The following is a 22,816-nucleotide window of genomic DNA, read 5'->3' on the forward strand; positions in this document are numbered from 1 at the left end:
TGCGCGAATGCCCACTCACCAAATACCAGGGCAACCCAGCAGTGGACTTGTTCACCTTAGACAACAATGTCACCCAATGGATCCAGCAATTGGGCGTAATAAATATATCTACCTATATTTCATATGAATGAACGATTGTATTTTTGCCATACGAATAAATAAATAAATGGGCTTACCTAGTAGCACTTTGTTACGCAGACGTCGCACTATGCTTCGGGTCTCAGAGGGCGCTCGCGCCGAGCGGAGCGTGGACCAGCGTGCGTCCTTCGGTAGCCCTTTTTTTAGCTGCCGAGCTGCAAATACAACATTAACTTCATAGTATAGTCGTTAGATTTGTAGCTGGCATTCAACGGCTTATCCATTGTCTATCTTATACCTTTAAACGAGCAATTCTTGTATATATATATTTCTGTGATCTCGGAAACGGCTCTAACGATTTCGCTGAAATTTGGTATATGGGGGTTTTGGGGGTATAACTAAACTCCTAACTCCTTCCTTGCCGTATCCGGCAATGGCGACCCCATCAACAATTCTTATCCGGATTATGAAATGCCCTTATGTGGCTCGCAAAACCAAACTTTGTTTTGAAGATGCGGTCACACGATGCGCAATGGAGTTGTCCAGTCGAGTTGCGGGTGTATGTGTAGGAGGGCTTAGGTTGCATCTTGCGGATATGACGCTTAGCATCTAGGTCTTCCAGACGCTGCTGGTTTGGGGGTATACAATGGATCTAGATTAGTCTTATGTTTGGGAAAACGCGTGTTATCGAGTTTTCATGCGTTTTTCTTTGGACGCAGAATATGGTCGCTAATTTCGTGTTGCCGGCCACCGTCCGTCTGGTCCAGCGGGTTAAGACGCGGACTGCTAAACGAGTGTTACGGGTTCGAATCTCGCCCGGTGGCTAACTTTTTTTTTTATATGTTCAAGTTTACATATAATTTTTATTGTTTTAGACAAGTTTAATTTAGTAAATAAATGTAGTTAAGATTATCACCTATACACTGCCGTCCTATCACTAAAACCTATCTAACCCACAAATTATAGTTTTGAGATATGAGCAAAAAACGTTCAAACCCATATCTCTAGAAAATGTGTACATTTCTTCCGGATTTCTTTTGTGCAAAAATTAAAACTAAATTTATCCTTACTTTGTTTGAAAACCATTTCCTCAAATATTATATTATTAATTAGAAAATCACAATTTTGTGTTTTAGTGTTGCAAATAATTACTAAAATATGTGCGATATTACTCCTAAAACACCGTTAAGTATACCTTAACCGTTGTTTAGAATTGAATAACATATAAAAAATAACTAAAATAACGGCCAAGTCAATTTACGTGTTTATAGTATCGTAATTGTGAATTTTGTAATAAACAAAACATAGCTTAATAACCGCAAAGGTACTGAACAATTTTATAGTATTTTATCTGTTAAAATATTACCTAGAAAACATTTGTAATAAACACGTTATTGGACTGTAACCGTTTTTTAGCTATGTAATGACTATACATATTGAAGTAATTTGTATGCATTCCTATACTAAAAGCCCGTTAAATGACGAACTAGTAATGCTCACTAGGTTTAAGTCTTGGAAATATTCAAAATAAAAGGTTTATTGTATTAACAAAATCATGTTAACCTGCGTTATACTACTAAGTTTTAAGAGAAATTCAATATGTTAAATCACATCTGTATCGTATATGTATTTATTCGCATGCAAAAATAAAACCAAAAACTTAAAAAATACTGACAAATCAGTCGTCAACTTTTTAAAATTTTAAAAACGCAAAGTGTGTCAGTCTCAAAAATGTGTTAAATTTTATATAAAAAAATGTACGTGAAGAAGTAGATTACTAACCATTGTAAGGTGCCTGATCCATGTAAGGCCCAGTGTCTAATGAAGCCCACTTTTGAAAATGAGCCCCCCGCGCTTTAATTGCCAGTTCAAAAACCTAGTAAGGCTAAATGACTACACTAAAACCTATCATTTCTCAGATCCCTACTAGTTTTTATACGGAATTTGTGACTTCCTGAGTTTTACTACGGTAAAAGGTAAGTTAACATACTACTTACTGGGTTTAGAGGCATAGAAATCTGTAGTAATCATAATAATTGTGCCGATTTTGGAGCAGGTATCTCTGTAATCGGGTGAGTACTTACGAGATGGATACAAATAAGATAAAAAACGAATTTCCAATAATTAGTTACCCACCTTACCTAGTAGGTTTTTATATAGGGCAGCCAAAATCAGCCTTTAACACCCTTCGTATAAAAATAAAGCATTAATCTCATGCAATATGGAATGGCTGTAGTACAATATGCGGAGATGATCAGAGGCTTCACTTTCATAATTCCGTTGAATTTGGGGACCCGCTAAAGTGTGGTAGTTTCTTAAGTTACTTGGAGTTAGTAAATATTACAAAGCTCAATTAATACCTTTTTTGATTTCGACTGCATTAATCTGCACTTCTTTTCTTCTGAATTTTTTTCTCGTTAAGTAGAAAAATCTAAAACTTCCCTTCTAATGCATCTACTTAACTTTTTTTAATGTTCGTCTCGTCTAAGGCCGTTGGAAAAGACGATGCGAGCCAAAGTTCTTGTGTGTCTTTTGTACATAAACAGATTACCGTTTTGAACAGACATGCGCTCACGAACCTATATTAACCCGGTTATCCTACTCGGCACAGTACAATTATCGCTCTTGTAAAAATACTGCAGATATGGTATATCACGGTGTTATCATTCTTGGATTTCGGTAATGCTTTCAACACGGGTGACTTCGACATCTTAGTAGGCATATTCCGTTCTCTTAATGTATATCCTGTGACAGTGAACTAGTTTCATAGTTATTAAGTAGGGCGTCAACAGAGGTGGATTGCTCTTAATCTTCATTGTGCCTGCACAGGACGGGGCAGCGTGTTGTCTCCTGTTTCATTTCCTTACTTTATATACTCTAACACGTTATATTTCCTTCTTCTACCACTTTAAACATACTGTCAAGGCTCTTTTACTCATCTACCATAGACAATCTGCACCATGCACATGAACACTAATTTAGAAAGCATTTTGATTTGGACTTTCACGTTACGGTCTCAAGGTAAATCCACTGAAATTTAAGTTATAGTGATAGGTACCTAGGTCAAAGTGTTCTGCGAAGACTGATTTTAGTACCCTACCTGCCATTATTTTTAACGGTACCTATTTAGATTTCCTACTCTCCCCAGGTCTCTTAAATCTCGCTGTTTCTCTATCATGGATACCTCAGATGAGCGAGTTTAGAAGGATTTTTTTTGATATAAAAGCATCACTCCGCATAGTTCGAAACATTACGCCACTAAGATTGCATTAGCTCAATCCCTCTTACTTACTATATTAGTTTATGCTGACACTTGCTACTTAGACCTTTGGAAGACCAACTCAATATGTTTAAGCAATTCCAGCAACTCTCTATTAAGTATATAGTTGCTTTTTAAATTAGATCATGTCTTCGTAGTGGCCATGTTCTCGCTACGTAGAAATCCACTACCGACGTGAATTATCATTGGTTAATCGTTCACCATTTTTGTATGTAAATCGTAGCACTTACTTTCGGTTTTCGGTTTTTTTTTTATATAAGCATGCATCCATCAGTCACCGAGTAAAAAAGACAACTTACAGCGCACGGCGCATTGTTAAACTGTCTGCCTTGCGTAATAAAATTCAAGGGAATATGTTTTACACTTAGCGGGGTTTTAGCGTGGCATTGTTGGTTGGCTGTGTTTAACTGTTGTATTATTATTCTTTTTCTCAAACATAATTACCCGTTAAGTACACTAAATAGGTTTTAGTGATGTATTTGTTACATGAATCGCAATAAAAGTCTTTTACACAAACGGTTAAAGAACGTTAACCATGTTTAAGCATAGTAACTGTTTTTTTGTGTAGTATTTAATAAAAAAAAATTGTACTTGATAAAACATATTAATAGTTTTTCCAAGTAAATGTGTTTTAGCTATGTATAACGTAAAAGATTAATTAAAATAAAAAACTGGCTAAGCGCTTTTATATTACTTATAGAAGAATAATGTAGGTTTGCGATTTTATAGTATTGAGAAGTATCAAATTATAATGCAGTTAGCGTGTTAGGTCGAGTCTGTATCTCCGTAACTACAACAGATAAAAATATGATTCCAAGACCAGTCGATAGAGAATTCTTTTCTCTTTTAGAATATTTGTCCAAATGAAAACTGGTATTATGCAGCTTTGAGCGGTTTTAGAGATAGGACGGCAGTACACCACCATATAGAGTTATAACCGAGCAAAGCTCGGTCGCCCAGGTACTTTTAACTAAAACGGCGCATGCCACTACCTGCAAAAAGGGTCGTATAATTCTAATTGACACCTGAGGGCGGGCTAGTCTAACGCTCAAAAAACCAGTGTTTTTTTTATACTATGTCGGTGGCAAACAAGCATACGGCCCGCCTGATGGTAAGCAGTATCTGTAGCCGTTGCCGACCCTAACCCCCTCCCCCCCTCGTTGAGCTCAGGCAACCTTACTCACCGGCAGGAACACAACACTATGAGTAGGGTCTAGTGTTATTTGGCTGCGGTTTTCTGTAAGGTGGAGGTACTTCCCCAGTTGGGCTCTGCTCTAGAATGACATCCGCTGTGCTGTGCCCTACCACACAGAGCGAGATGACATTCACAATGCCCATACCTCTCTTGTGGACGCAGTTTAAGGACGTACCCGGGTCCGGGTACCGGTGTCCGGGTGTAGGTGTGCTCTCCGATAACGCGCCTTTGTTTCGCATATCGAGGACACAATTTAGACTGGTTCGGTAGCGTTCGACTCGCCGGCACTCGACCGTATAGGGACCACACAAGAACTCGCAAATTATTCTTCCATTTGTTCATTTTGAATCTTATTTCAATTACCATAGGAGTTGTAATTAAATAACCGGCTAAAGTGATTGACAATGGATAAGCCGTTGAGGGCCAGCTACAAATCTAACGACTATACATAATGTGCTACTTTCCCGCTAGCGGGCGGGAATGACCACTTTTCGTGCATATGTCGAAACTTTATAGCCATATGTACTGTAAAACGTACAATACACGTGCGAATAGGTAATTTGAAACTCGTGTCGACTGAAGTGTTTTCATTTATCGCCATTCCTTGCGAATTTCCTAATTTAGATATAACAAGGGCTCATCCATTGATTACGTTACACGAATTTCTAGATTTTTTACCCCTCCTAGTCACACTTGCTCACATTTGACAAACCCCTCCCTTGTGAGACATCACATTTTTGGCAATTTTATTTTCAATTAATCAAATTTTCGGTTTGGTTAAAGTGACGTCACAAAGTTTGTGACTCCCCCTCCCCCTTGTCACAACATACATACAATTTGATTAATTTACCAGCCATAATTTTCAATCGTGGCTGAATGCCAAATAGGTCTGTGCCTTCGATGCCTAACCTGTCAAGAAATCCCAAAATGGCGGACGAATGTTTGATACGTCACCGCATTTAAGAATTATTCCGCTTAAAATTTAGTTTGTTCTTCACAAGTGTGATGAAAAACATATTAACTCCGTGGGTAAGAATATTGCAAACTCGGGTCTTTAATTCCCACCACCCTTGTATTCAAAATATCACTTACCCCCTTCGTTGCACAATGTACTATTTATTTTTCTAATGTATTCATTGTTGACATTTGATTTATAATTATAATTGATAGTGGTGCTTTTTTTTATAATAGTGGTGTTTTATTTAAGTTTTTTTTGTAATGATTTCTATTGATTTTTTAATTACATATAAATCTTTACAATGCTTGTGAATCAATGCTTGATTTATTATAATTGTAATTTTTTATTGATTTAATTTTACAATTTACATTTAGTTAAACGTAATACGATAGTGTGTAAGTATTTTGGACGTGTTATAATTACTTTTATCAATAAATATATGAATATGACGCTGTGCACTTTTTGTGATGGGGAAAAAATGTTAAACTGGCGACAGGTCACGTGACCGACAGATTCGTCAGATTGAAAATTCGTAAGACGGACACGTGACCTGATCGAAAAGGTACAAGTTTTTATCGATACATAGATAAACCATTTATTCGCTTGCCACAATACACACATAAGTAAATGAAAACAAATAGAATCAATATAGATAAAAATAGTTTATTTCCAAGTAGGCATATTACAATGCGCTGTCGAATAAAGCTACGTCGATCTAACCCTACACACACAATAGCAACATTAAAATAAAAATATTGAACAAAAAGCATCAATAAAAGGTTTGCTGTATGCTTTCAAAAAAAAAATGGGTTCTGGCTCAGTAACACGCTGCACTCTTTCGGGTGAGCACTGATATCTGCTAGGACCCAGATAACGAACAGATTATCGATGTACCAAAAATATATACACAATTATCGCAGACTGTACTGAATGGATAATACCACCAGTTTGACATTGAAATATTCGCTAGCGTGTGCGCAACTTTCTATGCATCTCAATCATCTTAAAGAAGAAAAGCTTTGCGATCCTAGCGAAATAACGGTATTTTTTTATGGAATTCCATTCCGGGAGAAAACCTTTCCTACTAACTAAATCATCACAAATCACTTTGATATTGGTGTCGATCGCTTCAGCATAATATATACTAGGTTTATAGGTATCGCTTTAAAAAAAAATTTCATCACACTTGCTCGAAAAAGGTCTTTTTCATGCAGGTGTACTGAAGGCCAAAGGCCTATTTTGTTCCCACGGGAGTTATGGATTGTGAAAAAAAGGGAGTTATAGCTTTATTTTAAAATTACGTCACTTATTCATACAAACCAAGTAGCATATGAGTTTTACTTTTAAAATACTGACGTTTATAATTTAATATTTTATTATTCAATTTGATTAATTTAACGGCCGTTTTAAATATTTTTATATCATTTTCAATCGTGGCTGAATGCCGAGTAGGTCTGTGCCTTCGATGCCTAACCTGTCAAGAAATTACAAAATGGCGGACGAATGTCTGACATGTCACCGTATTTAAGAATAATTTCACTTAAAATTTATTTTTTTCTTCGCAAGTGTGATGAAAAACATTGTGTGGAACTCCGGAGTTTTTCATGACTACCTTTCTTCACATGCAACTAATACTTATCGGAATAATTCTAAAAACCCCAAACATAATTAGGTTGCGTTGTTTTATCACAGAGTTCCTATGTCCACCTCCTGTTCCATCATCAGATCAGCTCGATGGTACCATAATATTGCATTGTCCATCCTCCTCCATTGGAAACCGGGAAGTGGGTCAAATTTAACTTGCAAGATTTGATTACAGACAACGGGACAGGTGAAACTAAATAAAAGCTTTGTAATAAAATATAAGGTTATTAATAAAGTAACGCAGTTGCTGGGACATCCCATGTTTTTAAAATGTCGGCATAAACAATATAGTTATCGTGAAAACTTCGCTGCAGCAAAGATATACTATTATAGAAAGCATTATAAATATTCTGCATGAATATAAAAAAAAAAACCGGACATGTGCGAGTCGGTCTCGCCCACCGAGAGTACTTTACTCCGTACTTTTTTGTATTTTTTGTTATAGCGGCAACAATACATTACCTGTGAAAATTTCAACTGTTTATGGTTTTCAGGCTGTATATCACGGTTCATGAGATACAGCCGGGTGACAGACGGACGGACAGCGGAGTCTTAGTAATAGGGTCCCGTTTTACCCTTTATGTACGGAACCCTAAAAATTAATGAATTGTTATCTTTTATTAACTAATTTGCCTCTCGAAACAAAATTTGCACACAATTTCTATTATTTATTAAATTATTCGTGCTTAACGTCCTTACCGTGATAGCAAATCATGTTTTACATAAATATAACAGTTTAGAATTAGGAACAGTGTGATAAGAGAAAAGTGTGGATTGAATGAAGATGTAGTGACAAAAATTGAGAAAGGTATGTTGATGGTTTGGACACGTGGAAAGAATGAGTGAAAGAAGGTTAATAAAGAGAGTGTATAAGGGAGAAGTAGAAGAGGGAGATGGAAGGGATAGACCTCGGCGGACTTCCTCTGATCAAATCGGGGAAATCCTGAAGAAAGGCCAGGCCGAGAGCACTCTAAACCGACGAGCGTGTATGAGGAATGTCATGAAAGTGAAGGAAGCGAAAGAGGTATGTCAGGATCGTAGCAAGAGGAAATCCGTGGTATCAGCCTACCCTGGAAATAGACGTGATTATATTGTATTTCTTCTTCCTCGCGTTGTCCCGGCATTCTTGCCACGGCCCATGGGAGCCTGGGGTCCGCTTGACAACTAATCCCAAGATTTGGCGTAGGCACTAGTTTTTACGAAAGCGACTGCCATCTGACCTTCCAACCCAGAGGGTAAACTAGGCCTTGTTAGGATTCGTCCGGTTTCCTCACGATGTTTTCCTTCACCGAAAAGCGACTGGTAAATATCAAATGATATTTCGTACATAAGTTCCGAAAAACTCATTGGTACGAGCCGGGGTTTGAACCCGCGACCTCCGGATTGCAAGTCGCACGCTCTTACCGCTAGGCCACCAGCAACATGTGATTATATTGTATTTATAACAGTTTAAGTGTATGTTTACCTTTGGACTCTGCCCTTGAAGGTGGTTTGTCAACCGTGGAGTCGCTTCGCTCTTTGGTGACCGTTTTCTTTGGTGCTGGCGTACGTTTCTCTCTGACTGGCGCTTTTTGTTTTTTGTCTGTAACTACCGATGGGTATGAGAAATCCAAGTTAAATATTATATATAAATTTATTTGCTGATGAGCCCCAGCCATATAAATGGAAAATACAAATTTTTCCACTGAAATTTAAACATATTGTGTAAGAAATTGAGTCGATTTTGCGTTGTTTGAAAATTTAACGAAACAACGCAAAAGATACTTCTGCCGCCAGAATGCAGCACTAGCACCTTTCCTAAACCATAGAGTAACTTATACATACTGTGCCTTAAACTGTTTTTTGACAAGTTTTCACAGATAATAAAATATGACATTGATGCATCAAGGCGGTTTATTTACAAACTACCGGGAAACGCGAAAATCGAAATTTAGTTATCTGGCTCTTCGTCGCTCGAATATGCAAGAGTGACAGAGAGGTTAGATAACGAAATTTCGATTTTCTTGTTTCGCGGGAGACCCTCGGATTGTGATGGAATGTGGTAGTGGCGCCCCCTACGCAGAGTTTCGCGTAATATTCCCAATTGAATATTATCAACATTTCATCGAACTGATACTCGTCTCGTCTCGCTCGTCTATAGTTCGATGTAATCAAAATTACATCGAACTGTAGATTAAGGGCTCCTCTACACGATGGCCCAGCGTAGGCCAGTCCAAGGGACGCAGCTATGCGGTGAAATGAGATAGCAATATCACTTGCTCCCTCTAACGCATAAATGCGTCCCTAGGACTGGCCTACGCTGGGCCATCATGTAGAGGAGCCATAAGATCGATGAAATATAAAGATATATTTTTTTTGTTTGAATTAGCATTACTTAGTTTGCGTCTGGAACAGCGCCATCTACCAGGACATTAGGACAACAAACTAAACATAATTAATAATTTTAAATTAATTTGATTAGTATTTTTTATTTAGTTTATATCATTTTTTTTAAATAATAATAGTTTAATAATAATTATTTTGCATTTTGTATATGGATATCCGGTCCGAAATAAAAGCTTTTTATTTATTTATAGAACCAAATTAGACAGGTGAAACCTATAATAATCATGGTGCCATACAAACTTTTGTGAGTTGTGAACCCGATTAGTTGCACCTAATTCGTTAAATTATAAAACATAAAATCAATTCTATTTCGTACGTTGTAGGTTTACATTCATCTGGCAAATTTTGAATTTTTTTCTTATATGGCTGGGCGTTAGCAGAATAGTATGTTATGGACATACCTGTGATGTCCTTCTGTCTGTGCTGTCTATTATGCGGCTTGGCAGGCCGGTTGTTGAAATAGTAGACGAGCGGTATGTCGTCCGTGGACTCCGAGGACAGCTTCTTTCGTTTCTTAGTGGGCCCCTGCATCGAATACTATAATTTGACGTCTCGAAATAAAACTAAATTAAATTGTACGTATATTAATTGCGCTATTGTTTTTAATTTGAGTGACAATATCAGCCTTATACTCGTATCTAACTACGAGTAGCAGTCTTTTCTTCGCACCATTACATGAATAAATATTTTACACCATAGAAAAATATACATATTTTTCTATACATATTATAAAAAACCTTCTAAGATGCGTTCAAAAACTAAATTAGCATAAAGATAAACTGTTTTGATTGGACAAATTTCTTATCTGTGAAAATATTATTAAGTAATAATAGTGTCAATATCGAAAAACAAAGGAATTTAATTTGACCTTTTTTTTTTCGCAATGGCGTTCGTTAACATGCGGGTTCTGAACAAATCATTCAGAGCTCAACGAGGGGGGGGAATGCTAAGGTCGGCAAAGCGCATGTAACACCTCTGGAGTTGCAGGCGTACATAGGCTACGGAAGCTGCTTACCATCAGGCGGGCAATATGCTTGTTTGCCACCGACGTAGTATATAAAGAAAAAAAGTTTATAATATAATATGTGTGTAGATAAAGCAGTCGCTTTCTGCTCGTTTCATAAACCTACACTTGTACTTTAATGCCTTTCATTATGTAGTAATCACATAAACTACTATAATAATAAGAATAGACCGGTCGCAGCGTCGGACCGTGTTCGTCGACGTCACCATCCCCCATGAGAATCTCGTGAAAACCGAGGACTAGTCCAGCAAGTACCTAGACTTGGCTCACGAGATAACCGCCATGTGGGATGTTGACTCGACGATCTTTGTGCCGATAGTCGTTTCAGCGAACGGTCTCATAGCGAAGAGTCTCGACCAACACCTAGAGACTCGCTGGGTGGCTGGATCAAGGGTCAGATGCAGAAGGCGGTGATCTTGGACCCGGCGCGGATAGTACGTCGGTTCCTCTCTCTGCTGCCCTGACCACCGGCAGCTTGGGCGCTGCTGGCGGCACCCTTATAATTTTTTTGTATTTTACTTTTATATTCATATAATAAATGACCTAGCCTAAGCTGAAAAATAAAGAAAGAGAAGGATAACATGATGATGGAATGATACCTTGCCGGCATCAGTGGACTTGCGCTTGCCTGACCTCAGGCACATGTTGCCCTTGTTGCCCTTGACCTTCCGGCGTCTCAAGGGCACCCGGATCCTTGGTCGGACGCACCGTCCGTTCGGCAAGACGGGCGACGGTATCTCGTCGTCTCGAAGACGTTCGAGCACCACGAGTGGTTCTTGCTTGTGTTTGTGTATGTCTGCAAGATACATTTTATTGTAATCGATTCATTCTAATATGACGCTCGTGTCTTAGTGTGTAGATTTTTAATTTTGTAACAAAAAGTTTTTAGGGTTCCATTATTATACTGAACCCTCAAAATTTGAGTGTGATTGCAATACTGCTGCGGTCGACTGCATTTTTGCAGGTAATGTCAAATACATAGGTCATATACCTGATACAAAATCTATCAAATTTGTTTATATAAAAATGTATCAATAATTATTCCTTCCGCAGCGGTGCGCGGCAACCACTGCTAGACACCAAAATTGGTCCGGACGCGCACCGCATGTAAGATTCAAAGATTTTATTTTTACAACAGGTAGATTACAAGATGTTACATAAATATTTTGGTATCACTATGTGGTGCCTATTGGCATACAAATTGAATTAAAATAGCAACGCGACGAATTCGCGGGGAGGGCCACGCCTGTTTTTTGGCAATAATGTTTAAATAATTAAGCTTTCACTATTTTACCTATATTTTATTTTACAAATATGCAAATAATACTATATTTGAATACATTTTTACACTTATTTACAAACAAGGTTACCTCACAAGCCGACTCTTTTCAGTATTGGCGCTATGGTGTCGGATTTCTAAAACAATCACTACATAAAATAAAAATTAAACTGAAATATTATTAAAAAAACATACTTTGTAATAAAATAACGAAAAATATAATTTTCTCTAATAATACAGGGAACTTAAAATAAGCGTACTTATATTAGAATGTAAACGTCATGCCTCATTTTGAGGAAAAATGATTCATTTAACTGGCAACATTTATAAGCAATGGCGGCTGACGAAGGTTTGGATTTAGAAGGATGTAAATGGAAAGTCTCATTTTGTATGGGATTTTGAGTTTATTATTATCGCTCATTTTTAACTTTACGTAATATACAGGGTGATTCATGAGACGTGAGCAGGACTAAGCCTACACAATCAGTAAATGTTAATGAACCGTTCATCATCATATTTAAGTAAAACAATCTCGCTTTATTTCTGTTATTTAACTTTTTGGGAAGGAAAAATTTGATAATCTACAATCATGGACACCCTACAACACTTAATTAAGAAAGATAAAACCTCTTTAACCGTTATGACAGCAGTTTGATTATGAAGAAAACAAAATGTCACACTTGAGTGAGATACGATTTTTCAAAAGTAACCAGACTCCGATGACATTCAATTTGTCACTTGTTATGGATAAAACAAAGAGGGTAACCATACATGGCGTAAATAAATTAAAACAATTTTTTTGAACAGTAAAAAATAAAAGAACGTTAACCTCACAAATACTGGTACGATACAGTTGCTTATAACTTACTGAATGCTCAAGCTTCATCCTGCTCACGTCTCCTGAATCACCCTGTATAATATGTGTATCGTTTACCTAACTAGGTATTGCAATTTTGTATACAAGTTACGACGTTGAGACGTTGGTTATGTATAAGGAAAAAAAAAACTTTTACAAAACCCGGTTTTGGAACAGGAAAAATGTGTCCTCTCCCAGAGCTGGTTATGTACGCAGAACAAGTGGGCGCGACCTCTGTCAAATTGTTCCGTTGTCTGAAGCGGTACCTTTTTCCATTTTTCCCTTAATATCATCATCATTCGCTTGCCCTTATCCCATTCATTTGGGGTCGGCGCAGCATGTCTTTTCCTTCCATATCTTTCTGTCAGCCGTCATCTCATCATTCACTCGCGTTCGTTTCATGTCATCTCTCACACAATCCATCCACCGTTTCCTAGGTTTTCCTCTGCCGTTCCATCCATCCACATTCATTCGTAATACCTTTCTCGTCATATGACTTTCATCCCTCCGCATCACATGCCCATACCACGCTAGGCGATTCGCTCTTACTTTTTCTATTATGGATGCAACTTTCAGACTTCCTCTTATATACTCATTCCTCACCACACATCCATCTTAACATTCTCATTTCCGCTACATGCAATCTCTTTTCATCCGTCACTTTTAGGGCCCAACACTCTGATCCATACATGACGATAGGTCTTATAATGGTTTTATAAATTTTACCCTTCAGTCGGAGGGGCATCCGGGCGTCACAAATTGTCCCTTAATATAAAATGAATAAATAATAAATTAAACTCACTTTGAATAGACACAATGTCGAGCAGGTTCCGAGCGGACATGTTGTTGTGGTAGACATTTTTGGGAGAGTAAGGTGGGTCCGGTTTGCGCTCCGGCGGTGTAGGCGCGACGCTGATGCTGCTCGCTGGAATGGGTACACCTTGCGCGAACTTCCTCTGCACGAGTCTTACTCCGTTCCTGAGCAAAAAGTTGTATTTACAAGCTTTATATTAAGTTGCAATGTACCTATGTATGTACGGGTCAAATCTTGCAAGTTAAATTTGACCCACTTCCGAACTTCTAATGAAGCTGAAAATTTACATACATATGAAAGTTGGGTGACAATGCAATATTATGTTACCATTGAGCTGATCTGATGATGGAGACAGGAGGTGGCCATAGGAACTCTATGATAAAACAACGCAACCTAATTGTGTTTGTAGTTTTTAGAATTGTCTCGATGAATATTGTCTGTGGAGTTTTAAGTAGTCAGCAATAAAAGCTTGTACCAAAAATGAAATTTTTGCCAAAATCTTATTTTCAGTAACTTTTGTTTGCTTGAGTATACATGTTCAAACGCGGGGTCCAAGGAAGCGTAATATCGCTTCGCTTGCCCTCCAAGTCCCGTACTTTATTTTATCAGCGGTTTTTCAATCAATTGGACGTAGTTACGCGAAAACGTTCCAACCCACAGCGACCCCATTTTGAGATAAACGCAATTTTGTGTTTTAGCGGTACACTTTTTCCCTGTAATTATTTCAGGCAAATACTATTGGTTTTACTGTGGAATGCCAAACTGGTTATTGAATGATATGCATATTTTTTGTAAATACATAATACAAGGGGCATATAAATAGGTAAAACAAGTTTGAAACGTTTTTGCTAAATTTAATTTTGTATGAACCTTGTTAAATAGCAATTATGCATATACGTTCCAAAACGAATTTAAGTGTATTATTTTTATAAATATATCTAAAATAAATTTAATATGTAAAATAATAAATAACAATGAAGAACATACAAAAACAACAAAAAAAAATTTGAAAATGTATTACAAAAAAAATAGGACGTGACCTTTTGAGCTTAGAACCTATGCCAAAAATTAGCTGATATGGTTCCAAAAGTTATCTAAAACTTATATTAAACATTCAACCATCATCGTATTCTATGATCTCGAAGTCCGGAACCCCACCAAACCTATCAACATCATCAGTAGCTTCTTCAGAACTTTGAAGCGTTCTATAAAATTGAAGGCAATGCTCAGGTATGTAGTGGTACATGGATTGTAAGTCCACTAATTTCGCTGGAGCAATCGTTTTGCCATTAGGCCACAATAAACAAAAATCAGATTCTTTTATGTATTGCAGTTCTCGCTTTATTCTTTTATCAATTTTCAACTCATTGTAATCGTCTTCTATCGTAGACCGCATAAAAATAGAAAAACATTTTATCTTTATCCAACTTAATTTCTTTTGTATGTAGCCAACTAACTTTAGATGAGTCTGTAAACTTCTTCCTATTGATAATCTTCTTTTCCAGTTTAGTTGTACTAAAAAAAATCAGTCTTTGTCATTTTGTAAACTTGAAGAGGTTTAACTTTTTTACAGGTTTTAATAATATTGATGTATTCTTCAGGTGTATATACGCGTTGATGGTGGTTGAGTGCGATTTCAATTTTTGAGAAATCTGTGTCATTTGGTAAGAAAGTATGGCCAGACTCAAGGAATCGGAATGATATGGTTTTCAGGGTTGGATGAGAGCTTAAGATGGCTTTCATCATTAGGACGATTTTGATGTTTCTATTCTGACCACCACTCACTCCATAGGATTAAATGTTCAGCCGTGGGTTTTAGTTTTTGATTTATATATTTTATTAGGCACGAACCTACTTCCTGTGCACCTCTTCCTGGCTCTCCTTCTACCCATACATAACAATGCCCAGTATCATTAGATGCACTATGGATACCACTATTGTAAAACCACAACTGCCTTTTGTAAAATGCAATATTCGTCGGAATGCGGGGTAAAGGCAATGTTTTCTCCAAATCAAAGGTTAAGCATTCCACTGAGGGTGAATTTTGTGCTTGCTCAAAATCTCTCTTCATTTGCTGTCTCAAATTTTCAGCCACGCTTAAATGTTGTATTTTTTCTTCCTCTACTTTTTCTTTTTCGTCGGCACTTTTGGCATCACGAATTCTCATTTGAAATTTATCGCACTTGTTACATGTGTCTTTTTTTAACGATTTGCATCTTAGATTAAATTTGGTAAGGAATACCTTTTTTAGATATTCGAAAGAAACACATCTGTGCTCATCGTTATATTTAAGTGTAAATTCCTGTTTATATATATCATAAATTTTTGCTACTGTCATTCCTGGTTGCAGGTTTTTATCTCTCCTATAATGAGATTCATATTTAGGAAGTTTGTTAATAATCTCTACAATGAAATCATTATGCTCATCCGATACTTTATTATAGCCACCTGTATCCTGGATCAAGTATATGTGGATCGTTTATAGCAAAAAATTAGAAAATTAGTACATTACGATACAAGTGCGAAAAATAGGAAATTCGAAACGAGTGGCGATAAATTAAAACACGACCGAAGGGAGTGTTTTAAATCGACACGAGTTGCGAATTACCTATTCGCACATGTATCGTACAACGTTTTACAGTACATATGGCCCTTTAAATGTTCGACACAGTAACATAATATGCTACTTCTCGCACTAGTGCTATAAAGTAGCCCCATATGTACTGTAAAATATATTATAATAAAACGTTCCAATTAATTTAGAACAGTCTTCGCAGTTTAAAAAAACAGTATGGATTAATCTAAAAGTTTTCAAATTACATGGAACATTTTTGCAGAAATAAAAAATGTATAAAGATTTTGCAAAAACGTTCCAACCCACATGGATCATTTAAGAAACAATTAAATGTGCGTTTTATGTATTTAGTATAATGTTCCAAGACAAGTGGAACATTATAACGATATGTTATTCTATTAAGAGTTTTTAACAATATGTTTCAGTATGCATGTAATGTTTTTACTTTATTTTGAGTACACGTCCTTGGCATAATGGTGGGTTGGAACATTTGGGTCAAACTTTATTGATGAAACTAACCTAAAAATACTAGCATCTTTGTGTGCACATGATGTAATATGTCAAAAATAGTACCCTGGTTATGGTAACTCATTTTCGAGTGACTTGTGGGTTGGAACGTTTTCGCGTAACTACGTCCAATTAGGAACATGAATGAAAAATATTCAAATGTTAGATAAATAAGCCCGTCCAACAAAAGGTGGATGTCAAAGTAGATCACCGTGTATAAGTTACAGATTTTTTTAATGCATTTGGTACTTTAAAAAAATACACTGTTATACAAATACAAATACACTTTATTGCACACCTCAATACAGAAACAGTACAAATAATACAACACATAAAGAAGAGATAAACAACAGTAAAAGTGTTATTTAAATATGTGTTGTTTGCGTTTTTGTTTCTGCGAAAAAAACTATACATTGTTTGTTACAGATAATTCAATTTTTAAATATTACCACGGTAATAACAATCACGCGCGTCTTTAAAACAAGCTGTATAAGTTAATAGAGCGTCAAAAATTTCATCAAGTGTCAATCCATCAACGTGCTCACTAGCGCCACTGGAAAATATTTGTGATTGTCTAAATTTAACGACAGATATTTAAAAAAAGAGGGCCGCTGGGTACTGTATTTTGTATTTAAGTACCTTTTGAATACATCAAACTAGTTTTTATGTTGATCTACTGTCTTAAATCACAATTATTTAGCAGTGGCGCTAGTGAGCACGTTGATGGGCTCTGAAACAATAAAGTTACTCGTACAATTTAAATGTTACTGTGATAAATGGTAATATACAAACACACACTGTTACCAATGCCACTGCTGTGTTAAGTGTAAGGCCTGAGTGGACGCTCGAAGCGGAGCGTTCGGCGGGGCGTGCAGCGTGGCGTCGGGCTCACAAGTGATGTGAGCAGCTTGCACTAAGGCCGCTCCTATACGTGTATTTGTTTAACATGCACGCCCAACTCGAGCGTCCACTCAGACCTTACACTAAGAGAACGAGTCTCAGACACGGTCTTCCCAGCTTCGCTGGAAGTTGCTAACTCGCAAGTTTAACTCATGATCGACGATGGCGAAAGGTTGCAAAGGAAAGCGACTGCCATCTGACACTAAACTAGGGCTTATTAGGATTAGTCCGATTTCCTCGTGTTGTTTTCCTTCACCTCTTCCGACGAGAGTCCCGGCATTTTGCCACGGCTCATGGGAGCCTGACGTCCGCTTGGCAACTAATCCCAACAATTGGCGTTATATATATCGTTGTCTAAGTACCCTCAACACAAGCCTTATTGAGCTTACTGTGGGACTTAAGTCAATTTGTGTAATAATGTCGTATAATCTTATACCTTTAAACGAGCAATTCTTGTATATATATATATAGTACCTGGGCGACCGAGCGTTGCTCGGTTATAACTATTTATTGTAATATGGCGGTGTATAGGTGATAATCTTTGTTGTAGATTTACAATAACAATATGTAGGTAGATCTTAATGTTAGATATATTCATATGTGGGTAAGGGAAATAAATCAGTGTTTGACCAAGCATCTTGTCTTTTACTACATGGTGGCAGCGGTAAATTAATTAAAAAGCGTAATCGCTGTGATAAGTGTAAAATTAGTTAAATAACCGTGTGTCAGTGTGTAAGTTGTGTGTAAAATGGAGCACGCTCGTCCTCCGCCAGAATTAAATGTCGAGGGTTGCGCGGCGGCGCGCGCCGACGCATGGAAAAAATGGTGGAAGCAATTCGCGGTGTTTCTGAAGGCTTCCGGAGTGAGCAAGGAGGCTAAGGATGTGCAAGCGAGCTTGTTGGTCAACCTCATCGGGCCCGAAGGATATGAGATCTTTTCAACTTTCACGTATCAGAAAGATGAAAGTGCCGAGGATATTGATTGTGTTAAGCGGAAGTTCGACGAGCATTTCGGTACAAAAGTCAACATTACAATGGCACGATTTAAGTTTTTTACACGCGCCCAGAATGCAGGTGAAACTATCAATCAATATGTGACGGCGCTAAAAGTACTCAGTCAAGTATGCGAGTTTGATACTTTGGAGGATGGGCTTATACGGGATCGAGTGGTTTGTGGCATTTCTAGTAACGTAGTAAGGGACCGTCTACTTAGAGCGGACGGATTGACACTCGCTAAGGCGGTACAGATATGCGAGGCGCACGAAATGTCTACAGAAGAGAGTCGACAGATTGAGCGGGCACAGGCTTCGACGTCATCAGCTGTCCAGGTGGACGCGGTCGGGCGCGCTCGCGGGGCGCGCGGGCGCCGGGGCCGCGGCCGGCGCGGCGGGCGCAGCGGCCGGCCGGGCGCGCGCGACCAGCGATGCTCGCGCTGCGGAAGCTCCTTCTGCGACCAGGCGGCTAACTGTCCGGCGGTCAACGCGGTGTGCTATGTATGTGAAACGCGCGGACATTACGCTAGAGTGTGCCCTAAGCGGAAAGTAGATCGTGTGGACTATATGTCGATCACGGAGGATGACTATTACACCGAAACATCGGAGGATGATGACCTTTATGTGAATGTGTTATATGTTCGCTCGCTGAAGGATAAGTTGGATTTTAAAGGTAAAGACAAGGTTTCGGAATGGATTGAACCTTTATATTTTAAAGGTAAGCCGATCAATTTTAAATTGGATTGTGGGGCGGTTTTGAATGTTTTAAACGAATCTGACTATATATCTATGGGTTTGAGAATTCAGGATTTAGTTCCATTCCGTAAACGAGTCTTTTCATACACAAATAATACAGTGCCAATAATTGGGGAGTGTAAATTGTACTTTGACTTCAAAGGAAGTAAATATAAATTAAAATTTGTAGTCACGAGCATGCACGTTCAGAATATTTTAGGTTTGAAAAGTTGTGTCAAATTGGGATTGATTAAACGTATAGATACTATAGATATTTTGAACGTGGATGAGTATAAGGATTTGTTTAAAGGCTTAGGTGAATTACCGGGCACACATGAAATTGTAGTGGATCCGAATGTGCCACCGGTAATTTGCCCGGTACGTAGAATACCGTTAGGTATGAAAGATAAATTGCGTGATGAAATTGCTAGAATGGAAAAGTTAGGTGTGGTGCGGAAAGTAAGTCATCCTACTCCATGGGTCAACGCTATAGTTGTGGCCGCTAAGAAAAACGGGGACATCCGAGTATGCTTGGACCCATTGCATTTGAACCGGGCGGTACGGCGCGCGCACTTCGTGCTGCCAACGGTGAGTGAGCTGGCGGCTCGCCTGCGCGGCGCGCGCTACTTTAGCGTGCTTGACGCACGTTGCGGGTTCTGGATGCTCAAGCTTAGCGACGCTAGTGCTGACCTCTGCACGTTCAACACACCATTTGGTAGGTACCAATTTTTAAGGCTCCCCTATGGAATCAGCTGTGCACCAGAGATGTTCCACGCGCAGGTAAGACAACATTTAGAGGACTTAGAAGGAACCGATTCGTTTATCGACGACATAATAGTCTGGGGGTCAACTAAAGAAGAGCATGACTGTAGGCTACAAAAATTATTACAGAGAGCAAAAGAGATAGGTATTAGATTTAACAGAGACAAATGTAAATTCGCGGTTACTGAGATAAAATATTTGGGGCACGTGTTTGACCGACAAGGAATGAGACCAGACGATGAGAAAGTGAAAGCCGTCGTGGACATGCCTGATCCGCAAGACAGAAAAGCATTAGAGCGATTTTTAGGTATGGTGAACTATCTTTCTAAGTTTATACCTAACTACTCGGAATCCGTAAAAATATTGAGAGATTTATTGAAAAAAGATGTAAACTGGACATGGGACGAACAACACTCGAAAGCGGTCAAAGTGTTAAAACAAAAAATTTCAAAAGCACCGGTTTTGGCACTGTACAGCGAACGAGAGCCCTTGGTGATTTCAGTTGATGCTAGTGCCGTGGCGCTTGGGTGTGTGGTACTACAAAATGGACGCCCGGTGGAATTTGCATCACGCACACTCACCGATACGCAAACACGATATGCGCAAATTGAGAAGGAGATGCTAGCGATCGTGTTTGCCTGTGAACGGTTTCACCAATATATATTCGGGAGACAGGACGTGACCATCCAAACCGACCACAAACCGCTCGAGGCAATTTTTAAGAAGTCTTTATCGGCTGTACCAGCGCGCCTTCAACGCATGAGACTGCGTTTGCAAAGCTACAGTTTCCAGGTAATGTATACTCCAGGCAAATACATGTATATAGCGGATACACTCTCACGGGCAGCATTATCTGAACTGATGCATGAGCGGATGGCCGACGAGATGGAGGCGCAGGCGTGCTTCGTCTTAAGTCACGTACAATTTAGTGATAAAAAAATGAACATGTTGAGGGAACATGTAGCAAGAGACAACGTAAGTAGGAAGCTAGTACAGTATATTAAGAATGGGTGGCCAAAAAACAAATACGAGATTGATAATGACCTTAGAGTCTTTTGGCCATATAGAGAGTGCATGCAATACGAGGAAGGTATAGTGTTAAAAAACGATAAGGTTTACATTCCAGACTCTTTACGGCGAGAAATGTTAAATCGCATACACGAGGGTCATTTGGGAATCGACCGATGCAAGCGGCGTGCGCGTGACGTCATGTTCTGGCCGGGCATGTCGCGCGACGTGGAAGAGGTGGTGCGCGCGTGCGCGGCGTGCGCGTTGCATGCCCCGCGGCCGCCGCCGGAGCCGCTTGTACCACATGATATACCCAACGAGCCGTGGTATAAGGTAGGCTCTGACATTTTTGAGCTTAATAAGAAATATTATTTGATAATAGTCGATTATTTTTCGAACTATATAGAGGTAAACCAGTTGAAGTCAATTAATAGTAATTGTGTAATCGCAGCTATGACGGAACAATTTGCAAGACACGGCTGTCCTATAGAATTGATAACGGATAATGGGCCGGCGTATGCATCGAAAGAATTTAGAAATTTTGTCGAAAGATGGGATATAAATCACATCACGTCTTCTCCAATGTACTCGCAGTCAAATGGAAAAAGCGAACGGGCAATACGTACGGTGAAAAAAATGTTACAAAAGTGTGTTTTATCAGGTCAAGATTATCAGATAGGACTATTAAATTTTAGAACTACACCTAGGGATGGTATAGATTCACCAGCTAAAATATTAATGGGTAGAAATATTCGCACACGTTTGCCAATGTATCTAAAAGGAGACGGGAAAACAAAATATATTCAAAATCATCAGTCCATTCTAAATAAACAGCTGCGACAAAAATGTAGATATGATCAATCAGCTCGAGATCTCCCTCCACTACAAAGTGAAGAAAATGTAGTGGTAGCCGACGGTCATAAACGTGAGTTTATGAAAGTGGTAAGTAAGGCTCCCGAGCCCAGATCTTATATTTTACGGGACCGCCTCGGGCGTGAATATCGGCGTAATCGTCGTCATATCATTCGCCGGCAGAAACCACGCACTCTCACCGACAACGTGCAAGGCGTTGTTGGCCGTGACGTGCCACAGCCGAGCACGAGCACCCGCGACACAGTAGCTGACGTCGTCTCCGCTCCGCCACCAGGGCAAAGTGCGTCCGAGGTAGCTGCGGCTCCACCGCCTCCACCGGCACCTATCTCAGTAAGTGTCCCAACCAATCCAACAGGTGCTAGGCATACTGGGGTGCCCCCTGGCCCTACAACTAGGAGCAAGTCTCGGAAACTAGTGTCTGCAATGCCAGAAATAGATTAAATGTACAACCTTAATACATACCTAGTGTAACAAATTAGTTAAAAAAGAAAAAAAAAAAAAACTAGTTTTTTTTTCTTTTTTCAATGTAAAAAATTGCATTAGGTCAGTACATCTACGGTTAAACTGTAAGTATATATTATTAAAAAAAAAAAAAACAACAGCTAATGGGACAGAACAATAATTTGTTTAACATTATGTCTTAGAATAATATTTTAAGCCGTATGTACAGGTCATTGAATACTCTTTATCATGTAACCGTATAATACGTATTCCTTAAGACATTATATTGGCCACGCGTTAAACAAATAACGACATTATTTTACACTGGTTACGCTATAGCCATAGGGACTAATATCGCGCATTTAAAGTTGCATCGGGTATGCAGTATTTATTGACCTACTTTGAACACCATTGCTTCTAAATATGGAAGAGGTATATTTAAAATAATTAGTTAGAAATAGCTCTAGTTATTATTCATATACTATAATACGGCTGTTGTTTTTGACGTCAG

General features: G+C 38.6%; 1 protein-coding gene across 1 annotated transcript; it reads right to left on the minus strand.

Moving 5' to 3' along the window:
• Positions 1-8,161: 8,161 nt before the first annotated feature.
• On the minus strand, positions 8,162-13,732 carry LOC133533225 (uncharacterized). The gene is made up of 4 exons (XM_061872179.1): positions 13,502-13,732; positions 11,164-11,360; positions 9,942-10,065; positions 8,162-8,743 (listed from the first exon to the last, which is right to left on the minus strand). The coding sequence occupies exons 1-4, from the start codon at positions 13,539-13,541 to the stop codon at positions 8,595-8,597; spliced, it is 510 nt and encodes a 169-aa protein (XP_061728163.1). The 5' UTR covers positions 13,542-13,732; the 3' UTR covers positions 8,162-8,594.
• Between the last annotated feature and the right edge of the window lie 9,084 nt (positions 13,733-22,816).

Source organism: Cydia pomonella, unplaced genomic scaffold (assembly GCF_033807575.1).
Source record: "Cydia pomonella isolate Wapato2018A unplaced genomic scaffold, ilCydPomo1 PGA_scaffold_133, whole genome shotgun sequence".
In the NCBI taxonomy this organism is placed as follows: domain Eukaryota; kingdom Metazoa; phylum Arthropoda; class Insecta; order Lepidoptera; family Tortricidae; genus Cydia; species Cydia pomonella.

Excerpts from the sequence above, each read along its gene's own strand:
- LOC133533225 (XM_061872179.1), bottom strand. The coding sequence starts at position 13,541 with ATGTCCGCTCGGAACCTGCTCGACATTGTGTCTATTCAAA. Across the intron at positions 11,361-13,501 it reads CGACATTGTGTCTATTCAAA|ACATACACAAACACAAGCAA; the intron begins GTGAGTTTAATT and ends TGTATCTTGCAG. Across the intron at positions 10,066-11,163 it reads AGTCCACTGATGCCGGCAAG|GGGCCCACTAAGAAACGAAA; the intron begins GTATCATTCCAT and ends TATTCGATGCAG.